General features: G+C 36.5%; 1 protein-coding gene across 1 annotated transcript; it reads left to right on the plus strand.

The window, feature by feature from the left end:
- The first annotated feature begins 6,206 nt into the window (after positions 1-6,206).
- On the plus strand, positions 6,207-8,874 carry LOC137735618 (S-type anion channel SLAH2-like). Its single transcript, XM_068475064.2, has 5 exons — positions 6,207-6,463; positions 6,565-7,050; positions 7,177-7,954; positions 8,044-8,071; positions 8,170-8,874. The coding sequence occupies exons 1-5, from the start codon at positions 6,299-6,301 to the stop codon at positions 8,519-8,521; spliced, it is 1,809 nt and encodes a 602-aa protein (XP_068331165.2). The 5' UTR covers positions 6,207-6,298; the 3' UTR covers positions 8,522-8,874.
- The last annotated feature ends 12,278 nt before the right edge of the window (positions 8,875-21,152 follow it).

Below are 21,152 nucleotides of genomic sequence, written 5' to 3' on the forward strand. Positions count from 1 at the left end.
GAGCAAAGCAAATATGTTAAGTATAGAATGAATCTACCACTTAGTATTACGATCTAATAGTATTTTTCTTCACGTGTAAGTTGCAAGTGAGAGGTCTTAGGTTTGATTATCGCTAAAGGCAAATTTGAACCACATTATTGTTAGCCCATTGTGTAGCTAAACCCATGTTCATTCTCTTAGTGTAGATAATATCATTTATTAAAAAAAAAAAAGTATAGAATGAACCCAACAATAAAAAGAAGACAAAATTAAAATGTAATTAGCCCAAAAAAAAAGAGGACCCATATATATATGTACACAAGTGATATTATAGTTTAAACTAATTTGAATTATGGGGAGTGAGATTTAAAATTAAGTGTAAATGAACAATACATCTACTCTAGCCAATATGACTACACTAACGTTTGCATGATTTTACTTATTTAATTGCCTTAAGTAGAGTGTTAGGTAGCATTTGGGCTTAGATTTTGGGTCAGTTATTAGATTCATTAACCCCATTTCATTTTCATTAGAGATTTAGTGGGCTCTGTTTCCCTTTGGGCATAAAATTTGGAATAAGTTTTTCATTTGACTTTGGGCTTCAAATTTGGGATTAGATCTTAGTTTTGAGATGGAGTGGGCATGCAAGTTGGAATAATATGTTAATAACAGACACGCCAATTGCACGGTTTGAACTTCTCACCCTCTCACCACCCATGCAAGAGGATATCTCATGATTTCCGGATTTTGCTGTATTTTTTTAATTTTTAATCTGACATAGGCAAGGGGCAATAAATCAGACGAGCAAATTTACACATTAAGACAAGTTATTGGATTGATACAGGTTTAGATGTATTAATTTTATAAGGCTAAATTGGATTAATGGTCTCCGTGGTAAAAGGGTAATCGGAAGATAGTCTATGCAGTGAAAAAATTCGGATTTAAACCCTCGTGGTGAACTCTGTTAGAATTTAAGTCCAAAATTAACATTTATGTACCCAAAATTAACAATCCCACCATTCCCCAAAGATTTCATTGAAGTGGTGGAGGAGAGATGGGTCTCTCTCTAACACAGTTTCTACGGTGTCCAGCTCCCCAAATTGTACGGCTCGGAACAGCCCATGTTCGTCCCTCTCTCTGCAACTCAACCCCTGACCTGATAAAATATGAACCTGCTAAGGTTTCATGGGTTCTAGAGTTTAAGCCATGAGAGAGAAGTGTTGAAGATGGCTTTGTATATTTGCTTAATGAAACAATTACAAGATGAAACATATATATAGGGAAGAAAAAGAACATAAACCTAATTTTGCCTAACTTACCTATCTTGCTTGACAACCTAACTTGCCTAACTTTGAACAAGGAAAATTGACTAGCCTACCATTATTCCAACATGTTTATTTCAAGCATTTTAACACTCCCCCTCAAGTTGGAGTGTGAATGTCGATGACACCCAACTTGCTAATTAAGATCTCAAATTGTGCAGAGCTTAGTGGTTTGGTGAACAAGTCTGCAGGTTGATTCGAGGTCCGTATGTAAGCTGTTTGCACCGCTTCAAGGTGTGGTTGTCGTGTTTTGTCCATGAATTGGCTCAACATATTAACCACATAAGTCAGGTCAGGTCGCGTGATGGTTAAGTAAATCAGCCTCCCTACGAGTCGCCTGTATGAAAAAGGATCATGTAGGAGCGTCCCATCAGTTTGTGTAAGGGACAGGTTTGGTTCCATTGGTAATCATGAGGGCTTCGCACCAAGGAACCCAGCATCTTCTAGTATTTCCAACGCATATTTGCGTTGGCACAAGGCAATCCCTTGTTTAGATCTTGCAACTTCTATCCCCAAAAAGTATTTGAGTTTTCCCAAATCCTTTAGTTTAAAATGTTTGGAAAGGAAGAGTTTAGTCTCTTCAATTTCTCTCAAATTGTTACATGTAAGTATCACGTCATCACATAAACTTTTAAGTTTAGTGAAGTAAGAACTTACACTCATATTGTTTTGGACGCAATCATGAATCTCGTTCTCAACATGGAACAGCTGAACTATATTCACATGTGAGAACCTCTCCTGCAGATCGGTCCACATTTGTCGAGCATCCTTGTAGTTGATGACACTCCCTGAAATTTCCTTTGTCATGGAGCCTAGTAGCCATGTCTTGACAAAGTTGTTGCAGCGATTCCATTGCTGCAGTTCCTCAAAATTATCCTCACTTGGTTTGTTGATCGTCCCGTCAACAAAACCAAGTTTGTTCTTGACCGTTAAGGCCATACTCATGGATTAAACCCATGTGTTGTAGTTGTCTTCCACCAATGGTTGTGGTACGAGGATTGCACCAGGTTGATCCGAGTGGTGGAGATAGAGCGGGTGGTTGGGACTTTCCCATTTTGAATGAGAGGCCATGCCTAGAATGGTTGACCTCGTGGAAGATTGCACCAGCAATAATCTCAAGAAATTTTTTCTGATGTGGAAGATCAGTCAAAACTGCAACCACAGAGCATACTCGAAATTTCAAGAGACTTTACAACCAATGCTCTACCAAGATGTTCCCAGGTTGATCAGAGGGGTGTAATAAAAACGGGTTCGAGAGATCAGTAGCCATCTCTAATGGTTTTGTGTTGGTTCCTGAATCACTCATGATGACGATGTTGTTGGTTGTGGTGTGGAAGCGTTGAAGATAGGTGGGGTATTCAGAGTCACCAGAAACGATGGCTCTGATACCATGATAAAATATGAACCTGCTAAGGTTTCATGGGTTCTAGAGTTTAAGCCATGAGAGAGAAGTGTTGAAGATGGCTTTGTATATTTGCTTAATGAAACAATTACAAGATGAAACATATATATAGGGAAGAAAAAGAACATAAACCTAATTTTGCCTAACTTACCTATCTTGCTTGACAACCTAACTTGCCTAACTTTGAACAAGGAAAATTGACTAGCCTACCATTATTCCAACATGTTTATTTCAAGCATTTTAACATGACCCTTCTCTCTCTCTCTATCTCTCTCCTCCCTCTTCTCATTCTCTCTCTACACTTGGAAATACATAAATGTGAAACCTTTCATTCGGCGAGCAATGGAGGCCACCATTCTGCCTTCAGGTGAAGGTGGCTCAAAGATACTGCTGAATGAAGTGCTCCATTGACTCCATTGATAACAGAGAAACAGAGGTTCAAAGACTGGAGCCCAGAACAGTGACGGTTTTTTGGCGGAGTTTTGCAATCAAAGCAGCAACATTCTTACCATCAAATAAATGGCACCAAAAAAATCCAAATCCATCTCCCATCCAAAAGAGAAACCCATTTTCATGTTTCTTCAATCTCCATAGACGCATCCAACAGAAGAAATCCATTTCCGTGTAAATGAATACCACTATGTATTTTGGATTTTCATCGCCAATTTTCTCCTCCTATTGTTTATAATTGTAATATTCATTTTCATTTTGCTTTTTGCGAGCAGAAAATCACAATCCTTCTGTAATCTGACAATTGAAGAATCTTCTTTGAAATCATTTTTTCTCAAATGGGCATATTTAGGGAATTCACTGATTAATTGACAAAAGATCTTTGAATGAATTCGAAGCATGGATCAAGGAATTCATATCCTTGGATAAATGAGTTTTTTTCTCTTTTGGTTAGGAAGGTTGAATGGGTTAACAGACAGATGAGAAAAATGTTAATTTTAAGTTTAAATCCTAACAGAGTTCACCATAAGGGTTTAAATTCGATTTTTTTTCATCACGAGGGCTATCTTCTGATTATCCTCTCATCACAGGGACCATTAATCCAATTTAGCCATTTTATAATGTAAGCTTGGATTAACTTTAGCTGTATTAATTAGTACTTAATTCATTTCGGTCCTACTTTTCCGGTTAGTATCCGTACCATTTTTTAATTTTTTTAGAATACGCCAGTTCAGTATTATTATTATAAGTGTGTTGCATCCCCCACCTCCTTAAAAAATATATTACTATTATTATTATAAAGATTTGACGTTAAGAAAAAAGTATCAGTTGTCGATTATCTGATCTAATTTTTTTATGTTTTTATTCGGACTTGAGACCGGCAACATAAGATAAGATTTGGAAAATGGTTAGAGAAAGACCTAGGAAGATTTGGAAAGAGACTATTAGAACATATAAGATGAGAAAAAATCGGTTAAGATAATTTGGACACGTGAATCGAAAACTTATAGATGTTCTAGTTAAAAGATGCAACTATGAGATGAATGATTAGGACAAAGAGGTAAAGGAAGACTTGGAAAGAGTATAAAAAAAGATATTGAGTACTTGAAGCTAACAGAAGCTTTGGTATAAAATTAAGCGCAATGGCATTCCAAGATTCGTATAACCGATCACACTTAGTTGGATAAAACTTGATTATTGATGGATGCCAGTTCAATTATCAGTCACCAAGTATTAGTACTTCTCAGTCACCAAATATTGATTTAGCACTAAACTAATGTTAATCTTGTTGTTCTAGCTGTATGTGGGGACTCTTTTTTCTACTTGTACGGTCCCTGTTTTTTGCGTATTTTTGCATTAACATTTGACTAACAGCTGTTGATTTTCTGATGACAATTCTTAAGACACAACCTCATACATCCCACTCTCCCTCACCGGTGCCGGACCTTCCTCCCCAGGCGGAACCACCGGGATTATCGAACCTGCCAGCGTCCTTGAACCGTATCAGGCGATATTTCATAATTTCACGGAATTTTTGCCCCAGTAATTAGCTAGCTTGACTTTAGGTATTAAGAATTAATTAACTCCAATCCCAGTTTTGCCGTGCATTGGCAACCATGTTTGAATATATATATATATATATATATATATATATATATAGTAATGTTAGGGAGACTAAATTTGCAAACTAAATGATGTGTCATCAATAGGAATAAACATGTTTATCAACGTTTAAGTAATCAACTAATCATCAACTTCCATGTCTTTTAGTTTTCAAAATTTTATCTTCACATTTAGTCTCCCTAACATTACCTTTTTAATATATATTTGAGAATGTCTTAGCATAATTACCAGTCCGCGCCACATATTATTTGAGTGCTAAATTAGTGTTCATGCTGCTGTTCTTGCTGTCTGTAGGGACTGGTGCTTCTACTTGTGCGGTCCTTGTTTGTAGCGGATTTTGCATTACTATTTGTCTAACAACTGGTTCGATGAAACCGGATTCCGATAGCTGACTTGCAAATACAAGTTGTCGCTAAAATACAAATAAAATTGAAAAACTGCATGTACTTCCGGTGTTTTGTCATTTTGCCATGCAATTTTATACGATAGCAGGTTGACGATTAACGGTGCGAGAAACCTGTGGAAAATATATCATATGTTTGTTTTTTCGTAAATAGTTCAGTTTTGTGCGAAATAATTTATTGGTTTAATATGTTTGAGTAGCTAACGTGTAGGTTGGCTCATGTGCAGGATTCGTAAAATTTAGCTTGAAAGTGACTTTTCTAGTGTAATATCTTGCTTTGCTTCTGATTCCTTCTCTCCTCTATGATCGTTCCAGTTGTAGCATATGTGTTTCTGATGCTTTCATACATTTCGAGAAGGGAATGCACTTACTGACAAATTAGTCAATTTAGGACTTCTCTTGTCTTCACTTGTTTGGCAAGTCGCTTGTCCTACAAAGATTCTTCATTTTCTGCATTCAAATTTCTTCGGCATGTTGGCCTACATGGTTTATCTACCCTTCTTGGTGTGTGATTTTCTTTTTTACCTAATATTTTTGGATTTTTCTTTTTGTTTTGCAGCAGGTTTTTATCTTTTAGGTTTTATTTTGAAGGAGTTTGGTCTTATTCCCTCCCTTTTTTTGGTATTTTCCTTTTCAAGAAGGGTAAGATTTGTCCCCGACTCCCCTCTCTTTTTCTTTGATTTTTTTTTCTTCAAGAAGGGAAAGGTTTTTTCCTGTAATCTGATTTTCTTGCTTTATGAGAAGTAAGATTTAAGTCCCATTGACAAAGTGTAACTTGTCTTTTCATATCAATAAAATTCCCTCAAGATTTAGAAAAAAACGTGTAGGTTGGCATCGGTGTAGTTTTTAGCTTGGTTTGACATATGTGTATTTACTTGTAGTGCAATTAATAAAATGAATTTTTTACTCATGAGTCGTGAAACTTTTTTTTTCACATTATTTATTTGTTCAACGTTTAGTATAAAAAACTTGATATCACATTCAGAGCACACCATGTTTGATGTGCCTATATATACATGATAAATTGTTAATTACACTGCCCCAGGAAAGAGTGCTTATCTGTTTATGTACTGCAGATTTAGCTGCATTTCTTAATGTTTTCTGGTTTAATTTTTTTAAATGATGGATAAAAGCAAAATTTTGGATACTGAGAAACAGAATTCTATTGAACTTCCAGCTCTCATCAAACATATATCATCAAATGAAGTGGCTGGCTTTGATAATGTTGAGGAGACTATATTTCTACAGCCAATTGACCTTCAACCAATAAATCCATCATCTAAAGTAAGTGTATCTTCAACTTCGTCTTCGTGTCGACCACAAAGACTATGCATATATTATTTACATAAATCTATTCTAATTTATATTATGTAATATTATGCCAGGGAATTGAAACGGCTGATTTAGAAAGCATAGTTGATGAATCTGAGCCCCGAATTCATCAAAGCGTTTATTCTGTTTCTATTAGCATGCCACCATCACCAATGGAAATTCATTTACAGAACAGCGAAAGGATGATATTCAGTGGCGAAACAAGTTTCAACAATGGAATTCCAAATTCTTCCGCTGAGACTGAGAGTGCTGGCAGCGAACTGCCAAAAGTCATAAAATGTCACTCTCAGCCAATACTTCATAGCTCTGACCTTGAGGAGGCAGTTAGCACAGGATGTATTTCTTATCATCCAGGTATTGAAAGGTTGAAAGATAGGAGGTTTGATACTTTCAAAACATGGTCCTGGAAGCTTGATAGGCAGACACCAAGTGCGGCGCTAGCAAAGAATGATAATAATGCACAAAATGTAGAAATTGAACGTTTGCCTGCAGACCGATACTTTGATGCACTCGAAGGGCCAGAGTTAGACACCCTTAGAGTATGTAATGTGTCTTTCGTATACCGCTCTTTTTTTCCAAGTCATGATCTTCAATATTAATTTTTTCTTTTCAACTGTCTCTTGTTTTATCATTATTTTTCTCTCAACTTTAATTTGATCAAACAGGATTCAGAGGAAATACTTCTTCCAGAAGACAAACAATGGCCATTTCTTCTCCGGTATCCAGTTTCTTCATTTAGCATATGCCTCGGTGTTAGCAGCCAAGCAATTTTGTGGAAGGTCCTTCCAACCTCATCCTCCACAAAATTTCTACACTTAAGCTTAACACCAAATCTAGTTCTGTGGTGCATTTCTGTTGCTCTTGTAGCTATGGTTGCTTTTATATACCTTCTAAAAGTGATCTTTTACTTTGAAGCAGTTCGTCGTGAGTATTTCCACCCAATTCGTGTCAACTTCTTCTTTTCCCCATGGATAGCCCTCTTGTTCTTAACTCTTGGAATACCACCTTCATTTGCTAACAAACTGAACCCAGCTATTTGGTACATTCTTATGACCCCAATCTTATGCCTCGAGCTTAAAATCTATGGACAATGGATGTCAGGAGGCCAACGTAGGCTTTCAAAGGTAGCCAATCCTGTTAACCATCTAGCAATTGTCGGGAACTTTGTGGGAGCATTGCTAGGCGCATCAATGGGACTAAAAGAAGGACCAATTTTTTTCTTTGCTATTGGGTTGGCTCACTACGCAGTCTTATTTGTAACTCTCTACCAGAGGCTTCCAACAAATGAAACTGCAATCCCAAAGGATCTTCATCCTGTATTCTTTTTGTTTGTTGCAGCACCAAGTGTAGCTTCCATGGCATGGGCAAGAATCCATGGCTCCTTTGGTTACGGTTCACGAATTTTGTACTTCATTGCTTTGTTCCTTTATCTCTCACTGGCAAGTATAACCTGAACCTTGTTCCACTAAAGGATTTTATTAAGACTAGTAATTTTAACATTTTTAATCCTCCTTTGCTGTTTGTACAGGCAGTTCGGGTTAATTTCTTCAGAGGATTTAAGTAAGATGCCACTTCCATTCATTTCTATGGCTAATCGGAAAGTAAGATTGCATATTTACACTTCAAGTTTCTAACATTTATTTGCATTTGCTCTATAGGTTTTCTTTGGCATGGTGGGCATATACTTTCCCGATGACTGGTGCTGCCATTGCAACCATCAGGTACTCGAACGAAGTCACGAATCCAGTAACACAAGCTCTGGCTGTCATACTCTCTCTCACTGCCACGATCATAGTCACTATTCTCCTCATAGTAACTATATTGCATGCCTTTGTGCTCCAAGACCTCTTCCCCAATGACATTGCAATTGCCATCAGTTATAGAAGTCCTAAACAAAACAAGAAGTGGTTCCACCTCAGACATGGAAACTCGGACACCAGGGACATTGACAAATTCTTGAAGTCAACAAGAAGTTTAGAAAATAAAGATTTAGAAGATGCCAAGCTATGAAGTTTGAATAACGATTACTTGTATGATATAAAGTCCACTACTCGAACATATAAATATGGTATTAAGTCCATGCTCGAACATGCGAGGAACATAGGTTCGAAATTTAATAGTTCCCGTGAACATATGTCGAGTGAAAAATACATCTTAGTTAGTAAAGTAATAAGAGTAGGTTAAAAATATGATTGCTGAATTGTACAATATTGTGAGAGAAGGGTGATGGTAATATAGTGTGTGTGTGATAGTTTTCTGGAACCGCAAGAGAAGAAGGTCAATGATTTTGCGTAACCAATTGTATTATTGAAAACTGGCATCTTGCCACAATCGTCTGGCAATTGACTATATTTTTCAATTTTTTTGGTCCGATAATGTATTATCTATTATTTTGTTTTTTGTTTTTTTGTTTTTTTGTTTTTTTTTTTTTTAACTTTACTTGTTTTAGTCATTGGTTTTTATTTAAATAAGTGTGTGACAATCAATGGCGGAGCTAGAAAATTTTTACCGGATGGGCTAACTTAAAAATTTAAATCTTTATAAATAAAGAAATTTGATATCGTATTTTTCATAGTATTAGCTAGCTTAAAAAAAATTCACAAGGTGAGCCAAAATTTTTTGTAATTAAACAAATATGTGTTAAAATTAAACAAATCCAAACTTGTACATGTACAAGAAGCGATGAGAAAAATGATTTAAGAAAAAAAAATGGTTTGTAAACTGTATTATATAATTTTATATAGTTAAACCTAGATAATTCGAATTAGTGACTAAATATATGGTGGACTACATTCGAAAATCAATCAAAATTACATGTAAAATTTTATTTTTCTCCAGAAGTTACCTGGGCTATAGCCCATGGCAGCCCTTAACCTGGCTCTGCCAGTGGTGACAATTGGCATTTTTGTGTTAAATCAAAGTTTTTTTTTTAATTGTTTTTCATAAGAAATTAAGAAAGTCAAATTTTTTACTAAGAAAGTCAAATTTAATTTGTTTTTTGTTTGTTTGAATTTTTATTTTTATTTTTTAAATTGAATGAGAGAGGAAGAGAGTGAGAGAACATGGAAGTCGGTAGAGAGGGAGAGCGATTTCTTTTTAATTTTTAATTTATTTAATATATATTTTTTAAATTAGAGATTCATACTAAAATCACATGTAGATAAGGTTTAAACAAAAAAAAAAAAAACAAAATTTTTTTTTGTAAAATTATGTTTCTGCCCTTATTATTATTATTATTTTTTGTTGTGATATAAAACTAAATAGTCTTTTTACCTTCTTTTTGGTTGATAAAGATGGTTCTATTAATATACAGTTTAAATATTTTTTTATTAAACCACCCACTTTTTGTTATTTTTTTCTTAAGTTTAAATTTTAAATTCATTAAAAAGTTTTTAATTAAAATTCATTCAAAATTAATATTTATTGAACTATTTTAAATCCTTTTTTTTTTTTTTTAAAAAAAAAAAACTACTTTAAATCCTTTTAATTCAATTGTAATTTTGTGATTTTATTTTTTGTAATCCTAATAGGTGAAGGACGAAGTCTCACTATGTGGGTGATTTCCTTTTATTTTTTGTGAATTTGTTTTTTCTTTTGAAATCACAGCGGGAGAAGGGCAATTTGTGAGGATGTGAAGGTAAAAGATTCTCATATTGGTGGAATGAAAAATCTTGCCAGGGTTTAGGTTGGGCTACTCCCCATATTGCCAATTAATTTTATAGTGTAACCTCAATTTCTTCATAATTTTGAGATTATGAAAGCTTGATAAGGATTTGCTTTAGCTCTACATATGTTGTAAGTTTAGGCCTTTTATATAAAATGGAAGGAAAAAATTGGGACTTTTGATGATGAAAATTTTAAAAAGTTTGTTGACAATAGCCGTCGAAGCAACTAGGTCATTTGATTCTGGTTGTTTTGAATCGTACTAGGGACCTAGGGTTGTGGAGAAAAACTAGGATTCGTCAAAGGTTGCATCTTCATCACGAATAGGAATATACTATACAAGGACCTCTGATGCATCATCATTCGACAACCATGCCAGTCTCTTGCTGCCGGATTTCTCCCCATTGCCCCGCCATCCCCGCCTTACTTCTCCATGCTAATTGCTATCCACCAAAAACCCTAGCTTGCTAGGTTTTCCGATTTCTCAAGTTTCGTGTGCTTTGCACTTTGCAGGAAAAATCATCCTTTTAAAGTAATTTATTATGTTTTATTTCTTTTCGTGTGGGCCACAACGCGTACGCCAGTAGACCATGGGTCTAAAAAGTCCGGTCCTGAACTGGGGTTTACCCAATTGACACAATTTTTTTTACATTTGACGACATAGGACTTCATCTCGTTTAACGTGGCAAGACGAGTAAATCTTACCATTTTCCCGTCATATAAAGGCCTTTTGGCCGAAAGCCATCATTTATGATAAGTTCTAAATTTTTGTTATTTTTGCATTGGTAAACAACTTACTACCTAAACTACCCTCACAAACCAAATTCAATATAAATTTATCTTTATACCCATTTAGAAAATAAAAACCTAAAATCAGCATTCTGCACCCCATTCTATTCGGTACATGTCACTCAATCTTCTATGAAAATAGCATTATTGAACAACATTGAACGACACTGCCAGCCAAGACATGCACTTGAAGTGTTCATTTTTTTCCTCATCACAATCAATAGAGACAAATATGGTCTTAAACTCATCTTAAACTTTTTGCCTTCCACTCCAAGCATTTCACAAAGTCACGTTCTTGCAATGCTGAGGGGTAAGAGCCTTGCAAGGCCTACACTAATTTGCAAAGAAGTAGAGGCACAGTTTCTTCGCATTACATGACCATAAGGGTACCTAATAATCTCGTACCAAAACAAGATTATGTTTTAATTGTCATAATCAAGATAAAAACTTAAACTCTAAAATTGAAGGCATATTTTTCTATGCTATGAACCTACTTGAACCTCACGTTCCCATATTTTAGTGAAATCAAAACATTTTCAACATCCAACAACTGAATTAAATTATGAAAAATAATATTGATTGAAACAAGAGAAAGAAGGGGAAGCTTTTAGAGACTACATATATTTGTTTCACCAAATAAATGGACCTCAACACCTTCAAATTCAAGAACAGTCACTATATTGCTGCTATGCACTGCCATCAAAACTGCACACAAAGTATAGCCTCTACCCATGCATTGCCATCAAAACTACAAGCAAAGTATAGCCTCCACCCTTCACGAATGAAACGAGAAGAAAGCATGACATTCGCACAAGTAGCTAGACTTTAAAATTTTAAATCCGATATATGTTTCTGCTAGTAATTATGCTTTAGAAAATGTGCTGATTTTGTTCCTAAATCTGTAAAAAAAACTAAAATCAAACAAAAAAAAAACTTGCAAAAATCGATTCATACTTTAGTTGGAGGATTCAAAAACTTCTAAATCACCATCCATCATTCAAAAAGAGTTTTTTTTTTTTTTTTTTTTTTTTTCTCTGTGAGATCGTCTTAGGTTTTAGTTAGAATGAATGTAGGTTAAAGATTCCAAGATGGTAGGGTTTGATTATTGGGTATGCGTTTATTGATAAATTTTAGTTTTATTGTTAATTTCATATTGTAGTTAATGGTAATTATGCAATATGGTAAAAAAGACAATTTACATTCAAAATTTAAGTTGGGTGTAGAAATAGGTTCTATGGGTTCAAATAAAATTTTCCTTTTGCATTTTGTTTCCATTTAGGGATTCCTAATGATGGTAGGGTGTGAGGTCGCTATAAAAGCAACTTTTTCTTTGCTATTAATGTTGTTATCTTCATATTATAAAGGGAACTTTAACGAAAAACTCCCGGTACTATTCACTTTAACGAAAAACCACATTTTTACACTAAAAAGTCAATCATGTTACTATTCACTTTAAACTTTATTTTGTCATTATCGTTAAAACTCAAAGTTTTCAAGTTCTTTTCATTAGTTTTCCTTATAAAGCAATAAACTTTGAGGCTTCTTTCATATATTTTGATGACAGGATTGGTGTTATTTTACATGTGAGAAAGTTAAAACAAGGAAGCACCATTTAACTAAGAAAAGTGATTGGATAATTGGTAATTCACGGATTAAAAGATTATTTGTTGCTGATATATCCTGAAACTGGATGTTATGGACTTTTTCATGTTGTTCAGATTAACGTTATTACTTTCATTTAACGTGTCAGCTTTGGACTTGTAATACATGAATTCAAAGAAAACGATGAGATTTACAACGAGCCTAGTCGAACTTTGGGCGAATTGTGTCGTTTAATGTATTTAATTTGGGTTTTAATATTTTAAGATCTTTTTGATATTTTGTATTTGTTTAATTCCTTTCCTATTTGGATTTCTAGGGTTTGTAGGGTGTAATTACATTATAAATAGGTCATCGTGGCCTTAGGTTTGTAATCTCATGTTATTATTTATTCAAAATTCGAGAGCTTTTCTCAATTTTCTTGTGAATTCCAAAATACTATCCAAGGATCAAGGATGACTGTCGGTGATCCCTTTTATCTATAACTTTTGCTATGTCAGATAGATTTCAAACTTTTATGTTTTAGGATTCCTTTTTACTTATTACACAAAGTCCGTTGGTATCAGAGCGTGAATTTTAGCATATTGGGAGTGACTAGTGCTGGTTTTGCTTACTCAATTACATTCTTTACTCTTGATAATGATTTCTAACGTAAAACGAATGGAGCACTTTAAAGTTTTCAGCTCTTGTTAAATTACAGAGGCAGATGCATGAAACCAAAGCTTTTGATTTATGTCCGCATCAAGTATGTACAATATTATTGTTCATAATCTGCTTTAATTTCTTGTTCATTTACATTGAATTTTAATTTGTGAAAGCCTTATCCCACTTTAACTGGGAGGAAGAGGTTCATGCATGCACTCAGTCTCAATAGAAAACAATGTGACAAGTTGAAACGATAACGCTGCATGTAAGGGATGAAAGCTACATGTTTAGGGAATTGAATCCCAAGAATATCAACTAATCAGTGGGAAAAGAGGACACTGTTCATGTTCTGTTCACAAAAAGAGCGGTCAAAATTGAGTAGGGTTTTTTCCATTCCTCCATATACTGACATCTATATATGATTAGAATCTTCCGTGCTGAGATGGCTACATTCATTCTTTCTCTGCTAAAACAATCAAAACCAAGTTAATTGACTCCCTTGACAAGGACGCTGCCCTACTTACCTTTGCAGAAAACAAGGTCTCAACAAATACATAAGAAGTTATATGCATTTTTCATTGCGTGTCACAAGGATGCATGTAATCTTAATATATACTTCCGACATACGGCATATAAGAAGTTTCTGGTCCCCCGGACTCTCTCTTATTATCTTAGTTATGAGTTATGATGTTTCCCTAAGTTGTTCCCAAGAAGCCTTCGTGTTTATAGGGTTTTGGTAAGTCATCAAACTCTTTACACTTGTTAGAACTTGTAAACTAATCACAGTGTTGAAGACTGACTTGTCTTTAAGCCCTAAAATTCGTCAATGATCTCTTAATAAGTTGAAGAGTGTTATGGTCAATTGTACGCGAGGATTGATCTTAACTGTTAATGCAAGTGAACAACAATGCATCATCAACTTAGTATTACTCTATTAAGTTTTCGAAATAGTACCTCATTGAGAATGTGAGGCTCTTGTGCGTATGGAATATTTTTTTAGGACATAACCACATAAATGTTAATCATCCACATCCTCAACTTGAGACTCGATGTTATGACTTGGGCTAGTTGATACAGTGACTGAAGGAAATAGCAGCGACAAGTAGCATGTATGGAGTTTTGGTCCCCACAAACGGCTAAGAGGAGGGGCCTAAGGAGGGCCTAGGACCCTGGGGTGCTGTAGCAACAAGAGGAAAACAAGATAATAGAGCTATTCAATGTCGTGCTTCCTTGGCCAACAAGGAGAAAAATCCAAAACGACGACAGAAAAATAGGTAGAAAGAAACACAGAAGCAATGTCATCCAACTTTGGCATTTCTTTTAGGCACATTTTGTCCGTGTCCCTTTATTTATCCTGCTTTGGTGACATATGCATGTGACAAACTTCTCATCTCGTGCATCTTATCCCCATTTCTCTTACCATCCTACCTCATTACGTACCCATTGGCTAATATTAGACCACACTCAAAACTCAGCTTCTTCAACTGATTGAAACAACAAATGGGCATGCATGTGCTTAAAGGGGACCAATAAGTTTTTACTCTTACCATATTTTTACTGTAAAATGTTTAGTTTAGTTCGTCAGGTTAATGTGTTTTGTTCGTCTATTGAACCTGAGTTTGAATTCTCCATTTCGTAAATAAGGATATTTTAAAATAGTATCGCTTTATTAAAAAAAAAAAAAAGCTGCCTATCTTTTGGGGTTCAATGCATTCTCCATGACTATGACGATCTCTCCAATGTGAAATTAATAATCAATTCAATCAAATTAATCATCAAACTAAGCATTTTGGTCTGTTTTTGTAGCAGCATCACTACAATATATGAGCACAAATATCACAAATGTATGCTACAATATTATTGGTTTATGGGTACAAGGGAAACCATGGATATGATTATGTTGCAAACAATCCATATGGTTTGGTACGAGGGCTGCGTGAAGAGGGGTCTACCAGACTATTGATTACTTCAAATGAGTCCAAAAATACATTCCATATGTCTCTCAAACTCAACAAACTCTATGTCATGTTACCTCTTTCTTTCTTTCTTTTCCTCACAATAATACTTTGCCTCTATTACACGTCTCTTTACCACAGCTTTGCACCCCGAGATAAGAGAGAAAAATATACGAAGAATCTTTCTATTTTTTAACAATTGATGCACAACTTTCGTTTTATTTTTTTTAGGTTGGAAATCAAAGTTTTGATTAAGACGCAAAATGTGAATTATGAAGAATATGCAAGGACGACCAGTTGTCATATCCAATCAAATTATTCCTATATCAAAATCTCTATCTGTTTATTGTTCTTTACGGTTCCACAGGGGCATGCTTAACAAAATATTCTATTTGGCTGATGATTAGTTGGTCTAACGATATCAGTTTCTGTTAAAACCCAAAGAACCACAAGAAACCTGAGCAAGGAGAAAATCTGATGCACACTATTTTCAGGAATAATTAGCTTATCTAATTCAAAGATAATAATGGCCTTTATAAGGCTTTACAAGATAATGGAATGTAAATGCAACAACCCACGATTTTACAGCACCTAGAATCGTGGTATTTGACTAAGCTTGAAACTGAAAGTGCAACAAACCTGTTCCTTAAAATCAGGCATTTATTAACAGCTACAAAACCAACTACGTGAGTAGCCCTAGAAACAAGGAAACCTAAGCCAACAACTTTAACATCCTCCCTTAAACTGAATACCAAGTTATTCAGTTTACTGTTGGATAAGAACCAACACCCATCAAACTTCGCAATTTCACGAACACATCAAACTTCAAGGGCTTTGTAAGAATATCTGCAACTTGCTCCTGGGTTGAACACTGAACCAATTCCACAGTTCCCTCCTTCGTAAGATCACGAAGAAAATGAAAACGAACATCAATGTGTTTGCTACGACCATGCAAGATTGGATTTCTTGAGAGTTTGATGGTTGATACGTTGTCACAGAATAACACCGTAGCTTTGCTTTGATCATAACCTAGTTCCCTTAGAACTCTTCTTAGCCAGATAGCTTGACAAGCACCGGACGCTGCAGCAATGAACTCAGCCTCAGTGGTGGAAAGAGTGACCACTGGCTGTTTCTTCGAGGACCAAGATACAGCACCTGAGCTCATTAAAAACACATACCTCGAAGTGCTCTTTCTGTCATCCTGATCACCTGCATAAGCACTATCCATGTATCCCAGAAGCTTTTCATTTCCTCCCTTCTTATAAAACACCCCGAAACCAATAGTCCCCTTCACATATCTTAATACTCTTTTTGCTGCCTGTAAGTGCATTTCAGTAGGCCTCTCCATGTACCTACTGATCAAACTCACTACATATGTCATATCCGGACGTGTAGCAGTCAGATACATAAGGCTTCCAACAATTTGTTTGTAAAGAGTGCCGTCTACCCTAACTCCACCTTCGTCATTCACCAGCTTGAATCCAGGAACTACTGGATTATTCACTGGATTGCATTGATCCATTTTGAACCTGTCGAGCACCTCCTGCGCATATTTTCGTTGCCCAATGAAGATACCATCAGATCTCTGCGATACCTCAATGCCAAGAAAATACTTCATCTTTCCAAGATCCGTCATATCAAATTCTATCATCATAGATTGTTTGAAATCTTTGAACATAAATTCATCATTTCCAGTAAATATGAGATCATCAACATAGAGACAAATAATCAAAACTTTACCTCCCTCTCCTGTTTTGATGAACAAAGTATGTTCATATGGACACTTTTTGAAACCTTCATTAATAAAGTAAGTCTCTATACGGCTGTACCAAGCTCGTGGAGCTTGTTTAAGACCGTACAAGGCTTTCTTAAGCTTGTACACTTTGTGTTCTTGTCCCGTTTTCTCATAGCCAGGAGGCTGAGCAACAAAGACTTCCTCATTTATCTCTCCATGCAAAAATGCAGACTTGACGTCTAGTTGATAGATCTCCCATCCCTTTTGAGCAGCCATCGAAATCACAACTCGAATCGTGTCTAGTCTCGCTACAGGTGCAAATACCTCATCATAGTCTATCCCATACTTTTGGCTGTACCTTTTTGCAACGAGTCGCGCCTTGTATTTGTCTACTTCTCCATTCTCATTGAGTTTCGTCTTGTAGACCCACTTCACCCCGATAACTTTACTGCCAGTTGGTAACTCTGTAAGTTCCCACGTATCGTTTCTTTCTATTGCCTCGATCTCCAAGTTCATGGCTGCCCTCTATTTCTCATTTTTTACTGCATCTTCATAAAAAATGGGGTCACTGTCAATGAACAAAGCTAAGTTGGCAAAGTCTTCTTCCTCAGAGAGGCCTTGCCCACTCTCATAATCTTTCATCCATGTTGGCGGTCTTCGTGTCCGTTCCTCATGAGGTGAGTCTTCTTGAGCACCATGCTCCACATCTTCGACATCTTCACTGTCTTCAGTTTCACCACTGTCCTCATATTCTTCAGTGCTACTGGTTTCCGACTCCTCATTTGCATCAACTTCTGTCTCTACTTCTTCATCTGTTTCCCACTCAAGGTTAGCAACAATGGCTTCCTTGTAGCAAGCCTCCCAATCCCAGCTTTGATCTTCTTCGAAAACAACGTCTCGGCTTACAATTATTTTCTGAGAGATTGGATCAAATAATCTGTAAGCTTTTGACTTGTCACTTACCCCAAGAAATATGCATTTCAGACTTTTATTGTCAAGCTTTACCCTTCTATTGTCAGGCACATGAACGTGCGAGATACATCCAAAGATTCTGAAATAGTTCACTGATGGTTTGACTCCACTCCATGCTTCTTCTAGTGTCTTGCTTCTCACGGAAAATGTGGGACTTCTGTTGAGAATATGCACTGTCCAATTAACAGCTTCAGGCCAAAATGTTTTTGGGATATGCTTTCCAGAAAGCATACTGCGAACCATGTTCATAATCGTCCGGTTCTTCCTCTCGGCAACTCCGTTTTGCTGGGGAGTATATGCAGCTGTCAGTTGTCTTCGAATTCCATTCACATCACAAAACGTTGTGAATTCTTGTGATGTGAACTCCCCTCCACGATCAGTGCGAAGAGTCCTTATGTATGCTCCTGTTTCCTTTTCAACTCTAGCTTTGTAGTTCTTAAAAACAGTAAAAGCTTCAGATTTTTCAACCAAAAAATATACCCAAGTCTTTCGACTAAAGTCATCGATGAAAGTAATAAGATACCGTTTTTTACTGTTTGATGTTGGATTTATAGGCCCGCAAATATCAGCATGTACTAGCTGAAGGATTCCAGAAGCCCTCCATGCTCTTTCCTTTGGAAATGCGTCCCTTCGTTGTTTTCCCACCAAGCAATCCTCACAGACTTTAAAGGGAGTTTTGAATTCTGGCATACCCTCCACCATTTTCTTTTGTTGAAGAACTTTAAGACCACTCCAGCTTAAGTGCCCATATCGACAGTGCCATAGTTGAGATTGGTCTGTGATAAGGGAGACAAGACACCTTTGTTCCTTTATCTGACATCGAGCAATGATAATGAACATCCTGTTGTGTGACATGGAAGTTTGAATAATTAAACCCCTCTCAGGATGAAAGATCTTGCAGGTTCCATGTTGCATGAGAACCGCAAGACCCTTCTCTTGGAGTTGCCCAATGCTCAGTAGGTTGTTCCTCAATTCTGGTACGTAAAACACCTCGGTGATCACGTGCATGATGCCATCAATCTTCATTCGAATGCTCCCCTTTCCTTGTACTTCCATGCGTGCATCATTTCCCAGTTTGACTGAGTCCTGGAAGTTTTTATTAAGATCACAGAAAAACTTTTCCCTCCCACACATATGATTACTGCACCCTGAGTCCAAGAACCATAAACAGTCACTTCTAGCTTTGTTGTCATTCACATATGCCATGAGTAGCATTTCTTCACTTGTCTCAGCAATGTTCGCCTGCTTTTCCTTTTTAGGGCACTCCCATTGAAAATGACCAAGCCCATGACAGTAGTAGCATTCAACCGTGGATTTGTCATACCCAGACCGGCCACGTCCTCTTCCCCTTCCTCGATAAGAACCACGACCCCCACTCTTTCCTCCTGGCTGAAATTCATTTGTGACTTGCAATGCTTGTTCATCCATGGTATGCCTACTCATTCGTTGTTCATGGACGAGTAAACTACTTTGAAGTTCGTCGATGGACAGAATGTCAATATCATTGGACTCCTCTATGGAGCACACAACATAATCAAATTTAGGCGTCATGGACCGTAAGATCTTCTCAATGACCACCACATCACCCATCTGTTCTCCGTGAAATCTCATCTTGTTGGCAATGGTGAGCGTTCTTGCAAAATAGTCATTCACTGACTCTCCTGTCTTCATGTGAAGTACCTCAAACTCTTTACGAAGAGCTTGCAGCTGTGCACGTTTTACATGAGCCGTGCCTTGATATTTCTGCTTCAAGGAGTCCCAAATGTCTTTCTTCAAGATTGTCTCCAATATCGATCAATCGATAGCTTGAAACAGATAATTCTTCGCCTTTAGATCTTTTAGCCTGTGATCCTCGATCGCCTTCTTCTGTGTCTCTGTAGGATCCACTCCTTCTGCTGCTGCAGGAATCCCAACTTCCACCAGACCCCAATATTCTTTGGATCGCAGAAAATTCTCCATGAGCATGCTCCAATGATCATAGTGCCCATCAAACTTAGGAATGGCTGGCTGCACGAAACTGCTTTCACCAGCCATATCGTTACTCCTTCTCACTGAACTCGTGTTTGATTTAAGACTTTGATCAGGCCCCGTGGTGGGGCTCTGATACCAGATGTTAAAACCCAAAGAACCACAAGAAACCTGAGCAAGGAGAAAATCTGATGCACACTATTTTCAGGAATAATTAGCTTATCTAATTCAAAGATAATAATGGCCTTTATAAGGCTTTACAAGATAATGGAATGTAAATGCAACAACCCACGATTTTACAGCACCTAGAATCGTGGTATTTGACTAAGCTTGAAACTGAAAGTGCAACAAACCTGTTCCTTAAAATCAGGCATTTATTAACAGCTACAAAACCAACTACGTGAGTAGCCCTAGAAACAAGGAAACCTAAGCCAACAACTTTAACAGTTTCCACTTGTTTAAATAAAACCTTGAAGGTACATGTAGGAAGTTCGACAGTATGTTATAATGTATCATAGCTTGCTGTAGATAGATTAATGATTTGTTATAAACGCATCTTTGTAAATATCAAAGTTAAAAAAAGAAATGGTAATATTTTGCTTGTTGGCATTTGTAAAATACTAGAAGCTCCCTGATGTTAAGAGCAACCGTTTGAACGGAATCGTCGAAATCGTCGCCGTACGCCACTTTGTATTAAGTGAGTAATAGAGATAAAAGTGAGAGGAAAGAGAGAGAAGGGAGAAAGAAGAGTTAAGGAGGGTTTGGTTATGGTTGGCTTGTGATTTGAGAGTTTTAAGGTTGCAGAGAGAAAGCGAACAGCGAGAGTGAAGAGAGGGGGAAGCGAGACGAAACATCCAGAAGGAAGAAAACTCTGTATAAATGAAATTGAGTCGGTGAAGACCCACGCGTCACTATTTTCTCCTCACAGCAAACAAACCGGCGAAGTTGAAATAACAAAAAAGAAGCAGGGGTGAAAATGGAAGAACACTGTTAATGAACACTGTTTTTTGTGTTGGGTTTTAGTACAAGTATAATATAATGTGTTGTGGCACGTGGAGTAGAAGGAGAGAAAGGACTGACGAGGCATTGAAGGGGCAGCAATTGGATTTGAATTTCATATTTCTAACTAGAAAAGATTATAATTACATAATTGAAATGAAGTAGATGGATGTCGCACCAAATCTTTTGGTTCTAAAGTCCGGTGGCCTGCTTCATTCTTTAATCATATTTCATAGAATTTGAATTGAACAAAACCAAAAAATCCCGCTGTAAAATTAAGATTACAGGAACAAGGAATTGTTCATGGCCACCATCC

This window comes from Pyrus communis, chromosome 7, assembly GCF_041283825.1.
Source record: "Pyrus communis isolate YQ-2024b chromosome 7, ASM4128382v1, whole genome shotgun sequence".
Taxonomy (NCBI): Eukaryota; Viridiplantae; Streptophyta; class Magnoliopsida; order Rosales; family Rosaceae; genus Pyrus; species Pyrus communis.

Bases quoted from the DNA above. Each gene is read 5' to 3' on its own strand.
- LOC137735618 (XM_068475064.2), top strand. From the start codon at position 6,299: ATGATGGATAAAAGCAAAATTTTGGATACTGAGAAACAGAATTCTATT. The intron at 6,464-6,564 runs GTAAGTGTATCT...ATATTATGCCAG, and splicing joins CAATAAATCCATCATCTAAA to GGAATTGAAACGGCTGATTT. The intron at 7,051-7,176 runs GTATGTAATGTG...TTGATCAAACAG, and splicing joins CAGAGTTAGACACCCTTAGA to GATTCAGAGGAAATACTTCT.